The 9,058-nt window shown below is 45.0% G+C and overlaps 1 protein-coding gene across 1 annotated transcript; it reads left to right on the top strand.

Moving 5' to 3' along the window:
- Positions 1-2,273: 2,273 nt before the first annotated feature.
- KLF17 (KLF transcription factor 17) lies at positions 2,274-3,712 on the top strand (the record flags this gene model as incomplete). The annotated part of the gene is made up of 2 exons (XM_005906905.3): positions 2,274-3,144; positions 3,465-3,712. Coding segments are annotated over 2 exons (1,119 nt in total), but the record flags the coding sequence as incomplete, so codon positions are not given.
- Between the last annotated feature and the right edge of the window lie 5,346 nt (positions 3,713-9,058).

The following is a 9,058-nucleotide window of genomic DNA, read 5'->3' as shown; positions in this document are numbered from 1 at the left end:
ATCAGAAGCAGCAGTTGGTAATTAGAACACAGAATACCCATTACTTGGAGCACAAAGTTTTCGTTGCCCACTCTGGTTCCCACAAGTTGAGGCAGGCTGCTCCAGAAATGTGTGCACAGCTTCCTTGTATGGGACCCAGGATGTTTGGGGATAGCCACTAACTACCTAAAGAGCTGAAACTGACTGAAATTAACTGCAGCCTACCTTTCACACCTTCCCTTGAAGTCACAAGCATTTAATAGACTCCATTGTTCCAAAGTAATCATATCAGGCAAATTCTGCAGTCAGAGACGTGAATTCCTAGTGCTTCCTACTCTACTGTCTTCCCTGGTGTCACTTCAGCTGTGTCCGTTTGACACAGTCCTAATTATCTTGGCAAGTTCCCTTATTTTCTGGCACAATAAGAAGCCCCAGGTTCATTTATTCATTCCTTGCTCCAGACTTGGAGTCAGGAAATTCTCCCGACTCTTCCTTTTAGTAAGGAATAGAATTGAAGGCAAAAATCTGAGCATGAGGGATTTGTGCTTGTATAAAATATTTCCTATTTCAATAAGCATTATTTTTGTGTCTGATTTTTATAGTTTCACTTATGCTGAAAATCCAGATTTCTCACAGTATTATGTTAAAACCTTTTTATTGTGATAAAAGGCACTCAAACAAAAGTATGAATGTAAGTGCACAGTTTAACAGATTATTACAGAATAAGGACCTTTGAAACACTGTTAGCACCACGGAAGCCCCTATGGTTTCCCTTATCATTGTCTCCTTGTCTCCTTTCGCTCTATTATTACTCATAGCCTATTGTCTGGACATAATTTCTTTGAATTCCTCTGTCTACCCTGTGGTGTTCCTGTAATTGGTAAAAGCTGCAATTGCTTTCTTAAGTTTTGTTTTCCTTTTCTTTTTTTTTTTTAACTTATGTTTGAAGGTTGTTAATTTTCCCTTGATCTTCAGCAACACTTTTCTGGTGAATTTTCTTTCTCTTTTGAGAAATTACAATCTTCAATTTCTGTTTTGGTGTTTTAGCATCTTCTGTGGATACTGTATTTTACTCATGTTTTGGTTTTCATGTTTGAATGGATTGGTCTTTTCTGGAGAGATACTGGGGTTGTGTTCCCAGTTTCTCAGATCAAGAGCTCTCTCTATTGCAACAGTAGTTGACAACTTTAAAAAATATGATTCTTGGATTGTGTCCTGTTTCAAGAAATTCTACCACCAATCTCTTCTCTTTTCCCTTAATATCAGTCAGTCAAGGAATAGTGCCCTTGCCTTCCAAGACAATCCCCCACCCTTTTAAAAAGGGCTCTTAAGTCTTCCCCTTTTCTTTACTTCCTCCAATGCTTGATCTCAGACTTAACCACTGCATTCCTACTCAGATGAGAGCCTCTTTTTTTTCCCCCTAAATTAGTACTTCTAAAGTTTTTAAATTTATTTTTGGTTGTGGTGAGTCTTTGTTGCAGCCCACAGCCTTTCTCTAGTTGTGGTGAGTGGGCTCCTCATTGCAATGACTTCCCCTGCTGGAGCACAGGCTTTAGGAGAGTGGGCTCAGTAGCTGTGGCACACAGGCTTACTTGCTCTGCAGCATATGGGATCTTCCTGGACCAGAGATCCAACCTGTGTCCCCTGCATTGGCAGGTGGATTCATAACCACTGGACCATCAGGGAATTCCTGAGAGCCTCTTCTGTAGGTAAATATTTGTGAATGGTTTCTAAGTTTTGCCAAAGCTGAGACCTATCTGAACCCTCCATTCTTCTTACCTTTATGGTTTTCTGAACCTGTTCTGATAGTTTGGGATGATCTTTAACCCTCACACTTAAACATAATCTGGAATTTGAGAGTTTTCTCAAGAGTCTCAGCTGAAAGTACAGATTGTGGAATATTTTATTTGCTCTTTATACTTTTTATGAAATAAAACTAAAAGCATGACAAGCAGGTAGAGTGGCATGAGTCACTTCTGGGCTTCCACCATGCTTCTGTCAGCCAGACTGGCATTTTATTTACTTATTTGCCACACTGTGTGGCATATGGGATCTTAGTTTCCTGAACAGGGATCGAACCCAAGCTCCGTGCAGTGGAAGCAAGGAGTCTTAACTACTGGACTACCGGGGAAGTCCCCGAGACGTGCATTTTAGAAAACCCAAACTGGAGAATGGCCTGAAGGTGTGATAATTCAGACAAGAGATGATGAAGGCTTGGATTAAGGGGGGGTCTGGAAATGGGGACATGTGGAAGTGTGGTTTAAGCTATGGTGAATCTCCCCTGACTTTCTTTCTCCAAGGATGCTGAGAAGTCAATGTCCATCTTGAACATGTCTTCATCTCCCGGAAGCAGTGAAATGCATACCTCTTGGAACCATAGTCCATTAGACATTCAACACATCCCTCAGTGCACAGAGCTGCAGAGGATCCCCTTGGCTTCTGCTGAGGCACCCAGGCAGAATGCCAGTGAAATGGGGCCACAGTTCAGTATGGCACTGCCTGACCACCGTGTGAGCTACTGCCCCCAACTGACTTTCACCCCTTCCCAGATGACTTTCACTCAAGGAATGTCTCCTTCACAGCCAGGAATGATGATTTTCAAGGAACCCCAGATGATGCCCTTAGGAGAGCCCAATATTCCAGGGATGGCCATGACCTTTGGTGGGAATCTAAGGATGCCCCTTAATGGGCCACCAGCCTCACCTCCCAGTGGAATCCCAATGATGTCCCACATCAGAATGCGAACAATGTCTTATCCTGGCCTCCCAACAGTAGCTTCTAACAGAGACCCTTTACCACCTAAAACATTATTAAATCCAACCGTGCCTTCCACTGAGGCCCAAGCAATGCTCCCTTCTGTGGCTCAGATGTTGCCTCCTAGACAGCCCCACAACTTTGGGATGCCCCCAGGTGGACCTCCATTATTGCTGGCTTTGGAATCCCAGGGCTCTTTTGTGAACCAGCCAGTCTCCCAAGAAGACCCCTTCCTACCTAAGCAGCCCATATCTGCTCCACAAAGAGCAGAGCAGCAGTACTCCAGGACCCAGGAAAAGGCTCCCAAGCGGAGATCCCCAGTTTTAAGGCCTTACCGCTGCAACTATGAGAACTGTGAAAAAGCTTACACTAAGCGCTCCCACCTCGTGAGTCACCAACGCAAACACACAGGTAAATGAAATATCAGACATGTAGGGTGGGTGGAGAAATCTCTGGTTTTAGATTTGTGGTTTGTAATGGTTTGGAATTAGCCCATCATCCTTAAAGCTTGGGATCAAGCTCTGGTGGCCCCACTGACCTGCTTTCCCACAGTCTGGTATGCCTGTGCTGAGATGATGGAGACTGCTAGTTATGCCATCTCCTCACTGCTTTCCTATATTTTTCCTTCTGATTCCTCAACATTGACAGCTCTGCTTCATCAAGTCAGACCCCTTTCTTCCTACCTGCTAGCCTGTTCCTCTAAATTCCTTCTCCCCCTTGTCATTCCCCAGGTGAACGGCCCTATAAATGCACGTGGGCAGCCTGTACTTGGTCCTTCTTCCGTTCTGATGAACTTGGAAGGCATACTCGGATACACACCAAACATCGACCACATAAATGTGACCAGTGCGGCCGACAGTTCATGAGATCTGACCATCTCAGGCAACACCAAAGGACTCATATGCGGACGCCAAGATCTCCAGACCCACCTGCTGACAATGGATGTATGGCTGGTCCTCCTCCTACTCCTGGTCTTTAGGTCAATCTGCTCATCCCCTCATTTTGGCTTCTCCACCCAGATCCTGCGTGCCTCTGACCAGCTAGTCTCTTTGGTGGGTGTAGGCTCTGATGAAGACACTAAGATTATGAGGCAATGGTGAAGCCCGTATGAGCTCTGGACCCAGTCAGCGCTCCTCAGAAACTGTTGGATGTCCTCTCATCTCTGGGGCCACCTCCTTGTGCCAAGTTCAGCCACATGGGGAGATGGAGCAAAGTAAAGAATGGGAGCTTTAGTCAAAAGCTCTTTATCTTATGTCACTCCCAGCTTGAAACCCTTTAGCGACTCTCCTTTGCCTGCTACACAAAATCCAAGTTCCTTATCTTGGTCTTTGACAGTTTCCAGAGCCAGACTATGTTCAAATCCTGAATTACCACTTACTAGCCATGTGACCTTGGGAAAGGTTTTTGACCATTGTGCCAGGTTTCCTCTTCTGATAAATGAGAAAAACAGTATTGGACTGTTGTGAACACGTCTTATGTACAATATCAAATGCTCTCTGGCACTCGTTAGCCACATATCCAATTTGTCTCCTCCCATCATTTCCAGACCTGGATGAAATGCTCCCCACAGGACATGGGATCTGACATCTCAAGTAGCCCACTAGCAACCCAGGAGTGTGGAAGAGTTAATGCTCCAGGCGTAGTGTTTGACTATTGGGAGTTGGGAGAAATCCAGGCGGATAAATTCCCTCTTCTTCCCTCCCTTCCCTGAACTGATGCAGGATTTCTCCCAGTGGGGAGACCTCCCTGGAAGCCAGTGCACACAGCTTCTGTGGCTCTTCCAGGCTTGTCATGAAGCAGACTGTGTGCTATCACCTTGCATTACCTCCCATTCTTCCTTACCTTGTGTCCCTTTTCTCATCCTCAATGCCCTGGGTTTTTGTCACCCAAATAAAACATTGATACTTAGTTCATGTTCCAGGCTCTGTTTTCTAGGTGACTCGTGGGTGGAGGACATTAGACTGGGACAGAGAAGGATGAACCCCACTGTAATTTCCCCTCTGCCCCCTACCAAGCCCAGGTACTTGGACTCCTAAATATCAGCTATCACAGGGCCTGTTCTGCCCTGGCCCTCCCATGGCGTTAAGGGCATAATGACTCCCCTGGCAACTCAACCACAGTTAGTTCAGAACCTCATTTCTGTACCTCAGCTGGCTGTTTTACTGACCAGCAAACTAATAGGAACTGGCCTAAGTCCTCAAGTAGCAGAGCTGGGATCCCAGTCAGTAGCTGTCCACTTCAGAGGTGGATCTCTTACCTTAGAGGTGATATATTCTACAGGTATCTCCTAGGCCCAGCACTTCCAGGAGATGGCCACAGTGAAATGAGTCAGGTCTGGTTCTTGTGGCCCAGGGACCATCTTGATCTAGAAGCTGAGAGGTCCATCTTGGTGCAGTGGCCATGGAGAGGTGGAATACCTGAAGGGGGAAGGTCAAAGACTTTCTGGAGGAGGTGACCCATGAGCTCAGTAAGCAAGGGTACGTAACATCTAGTAACCCCCTAGTGTTGAAATAAACCCATCAGATGAAAGAAGAGAATTCCAAGCAGAGGGAAGCTGGATCTGGTAATCTGCTCTGAGGACAGTCAACCTGCAAGCTTCCTTTCATTCAACACATGTTCATGAAAGAACCCACAATACAGACAGCACCACGGCTGTGAGGAACAACTCATAGTGAGGGGCACAGAGAAAACGAAAGGATGAGTCAAGGAAGAAAGACTTCTCAAAAGAGGTGCCTGAGTCAGACCTAAAGGGTTTATGGGGGCTAGTTGGGTCTCCCATTTCCTGGATGTCTGCCTTTGATTATGCTCTGTGCTGGACAGTAAGGACTTAGAGAATGACAGTGCCTTGCTGGAGGGCAGAAAGATCATGGACGAAAGTTCTGAAAGTGCTCCATGCTGCCAAGGAGAAGAGTCAAACCTCTGTGGACTCAGATTTCTTCTGGGCATCTGGGGGCATTCTCATGGCCTTGGTTGTGCCTGCCTCTCTCCCTTCCACCCTGACCCTGTCCTGCAGGACACCTTGGTCTGTTTCCTAAGTGACTCACTCATACTTGGGCCTGGCATCCTGGTGGCTTCCACCCCAATTGTGAGCCATGGTAATGGATCTGATTTTTAAAAATTGGGGCAGAGGGCAATCTTTTGTGACCAATTTCTGGCCCCAAGGACAGGAGTCTTAGGTATCCGAAGTCCCTTTGGTTTCCACCTGAGCACTGGGTCCCTTCCATGGAGTGGAGCATCCCAGACTTAGTGGGCCAGGGCTGGTCTCTTGGCATCCCTGCTGGTAGGGTCAGCAGGACAGGTTGCTTGTTGAGGTGCAAGAGAGATCTGTTGGTGACCCATCACTTTCACTGAGGAATGGGAGCAGGTAGGAACCAGAGTGGGCAAGAATGTGCCACGTATGCTGCAACGGTGGGAAAAACAGGCCTCCACCCTTGGAGGTCACAGCCTCGTAGAGGAGGGAGGTGGGAAATGTACAGCATGCTGTGAGGACAAGTATCTGAAGGTGACTATACTAGGCCAAAGTATTCTTCCCTTGAGAACCCCATGAACAGTATGAAAAGGCAAAATGATAGGACACTGAAAGAGGAACTCCCCAGGTCGGTAGGTGCCCAATATGCTATTGGAGACCAATGGAGAAATAACTCCAGAAAGAATGAAGGGATGGAGCCAAAGCAAAAACAATACCCAGGTGTGGATGTGACTGGTGACAGAAGCAAGGTCCAATGCTGTAAAGAGCAATATTGCATAGGAACCTGGAATGTCAGGTCCATGAATCAAGGCAAATTGGAAGTGGTTGAACAGGAGATGGCAAGAGTGATTTAGTTTGCTAGGAATCAGCGAACTAAAATGGACTGGAATGGGTGAATTTAACTCAGATGACCATTGTATCTACTACCGTGGGCAGGAATCCCTCAGAAGAAATGGAGTAGCCATCATGGTCAACAAAAGAGTCCGAAATGCAATACTTGGATGCAATCTCAAAAATGACAGAATGATCTCTGTTCGTTTCCAAGGCAAACCATTCAATATCACAGTAATCCAAGCCTATGCCCCAACTAGTAATGCTGAAGAAGCTGAAGTTGAATGGTTCTATGAAGACCTACAAGACCTTTTAGAACTAACACCCAAAAAAGATGTCCTTTTCATTATAGGGGACTGGAATGCAAATGTAGGAAGTCAAGAAACACCTGGAGTAACAGGCAAATTTGGCCTTGGAATACAGAATGAAGCAGGGCAAAGGCTAATAGAGTTTGGCCAACAGAACGCACTGGTCATAGCAAACACCCTCTTCCAACAACACAAGAGAAGACTCTACACATGGACATCACCAGATGGCCGACACCGAAATCAGATTGATTATATTCTTTGCAGCCAGAGATGGAGAAGCTCTATACATACAGCAGAAACAAGACTGGGAGCTGACTGTGGCTCAGATCATGAACTCCTTATTGCCAAATTCAGACTGAAATTGAAGAAAGTAGGGAAAACCACTAAACCATTCAGGTATGACCTAAATCAAATCCCTTATGATTATACAGTGGAAGTGAGAAATAGACTTAAGGGACTAGATCTGATAGATAGAGTGCCTGATGAACTATGGAATGAGGTTCATGACATTGTACAGGAGACAGGGATCAAGACCACCCCCCTGGGAAAAAAATGCAAAAATGCAAAATGGCTGTCTGGGGAGGCCGTACAAATAGCTGTGAAAAGAAGAGAAGCAAAAAGCAAAGGAGAAAAGGAAAGATATAAGCATCTGAATGCAGAGTTCCAAAGAATAGCAAGAAGAGGTAAGAAAGCCTTCCTCAGTGATCAATGTAAAGAAATAGAGGAAAACAACAGAATGGGAAAGACTAGAGATCTCTTCAAGAAAATTATAGATATATAGATACCAAGGGAACATTTTATGCAAAGATGGGCTTGATAAAGGACAGAAATGGTATGGACCTAACAGAAGCAGAAGATATTAAGAAGACATGTCAATAATACACAGAAGAACTGTACAAAATAGATCTTCACCACCCAGATGATCACGATGGTGTGATCACTTACCTAGAGCTAGACATCCTGGAATGTGAAGTCAAGTGGGCATTAGAAAGCATCACTATGAACAAAACTAGTGGAGGTGATGGGATTCCAGTTGAGCTATTTCAAATCCTGAAAGATGATGCTGTCAAAGTGCTGCACTCAATATGCCAGCAAATTTGGAAAACTCAGGAGTGGCCACAGGACTGGAAAAGGTCAGTTTTCATTCCAGTCCCAAAAAAAGGCAATGCCAAAGAATGCTTAAACTACCACACAATTGCACTCATCTCACACGCTAGTAAAGTAATGCTCAAAATTCTCCAAGCCAGGCTTCAGCAATACATGAACCGTGAACTTCCAGATGTTCAAGCTGGTTTTAGAAAAGGCAGAGGAACCAGAGATCAAATTGCCAACATCCACTGGATCATGGAAAAAGCAAGAGAGTTCCAGGAAAACATCTATTTCTGCTTTGACTATGCCAAAGCCTTTGACTGTGTGGATCACAATAAACTGTGGAAAATTCTTCAAGAGTTGGGAATACCAGACCACCTGACCTGCCTCTTGAGAAACCTCTATGCAGGTCAGGAAGCAATAGTTAGAACTGGACATGGAACAACAGACTGGTTCCAAATAGGAAAAGGAGTACATCAAGGCTGTATATTATCACCCTGCTTATTTAACTTCTGTGCAGAGTACATCATTGGAAACACTGGACTGGAACAAACACAAGCTGGAATCAAGATTGCTGGGAGAAAGATCAATAATCTCAGATATGCACATGACACCACCCTTATGGCAGAAAGTGAAGAGGAACTCAAAAGCCTCTTGATGAAAGTTAAAGTAGAGAGTGAAAAAGTTGGCTTAAAGCTCAACATTCAGAAAACTAAGATCATGGCATCTGGTCCCATCACTTCACGGGAAATAGATGGGGAAACAGTGTCAGACTTTATTTTTTTGGGCTCTAAAATCACTGCAGATGGTGACTGCAGCATGAAACTAAAAGATGCTTACTCCTTGGAAGTAAAGTTATGACCAACCTAGATAGCATATTGAAAAGCAGAGATATTACTTTGCCAACAAAGGTCCATCTAGTCAAGGCTATGGTTTTTCCAGTAGTCATGTATGGATGTGAGAGTTGGATTGTAAAGAAAGCTGAGCGCCGAAGAATTGATGCTTTTGAACTGTGGTGTTGGAGAAGACTCTTGAGAGTCCCTTGGACTGCAAGGAGATCCAAACAGTCCATTCTGAAGGAGATCAGTCCTGGGTGTTCTTTGGAAGGAATGATGCTAAAGCTGAAACT

This window comes from Bos mutus, chromosome 3 (assembly GCF_027580195.1).
Source record: "Bos mutus isolate GX-2022 chromosome 3, NWIPB_WYAK_1.1, whole genome shotgun sequence".
NCBI classification, from domain to species: Eukaryota; Metazoa; Chordata; class Mammalia; order Artiodactyla; family Bovidae; genus Bos; species Bos mutus.
The sequence above is the reverse complement of the archived record's forward strand: the minus strand, read 5'-3'. Positions and strand labels throughout refer to the sequence as shown.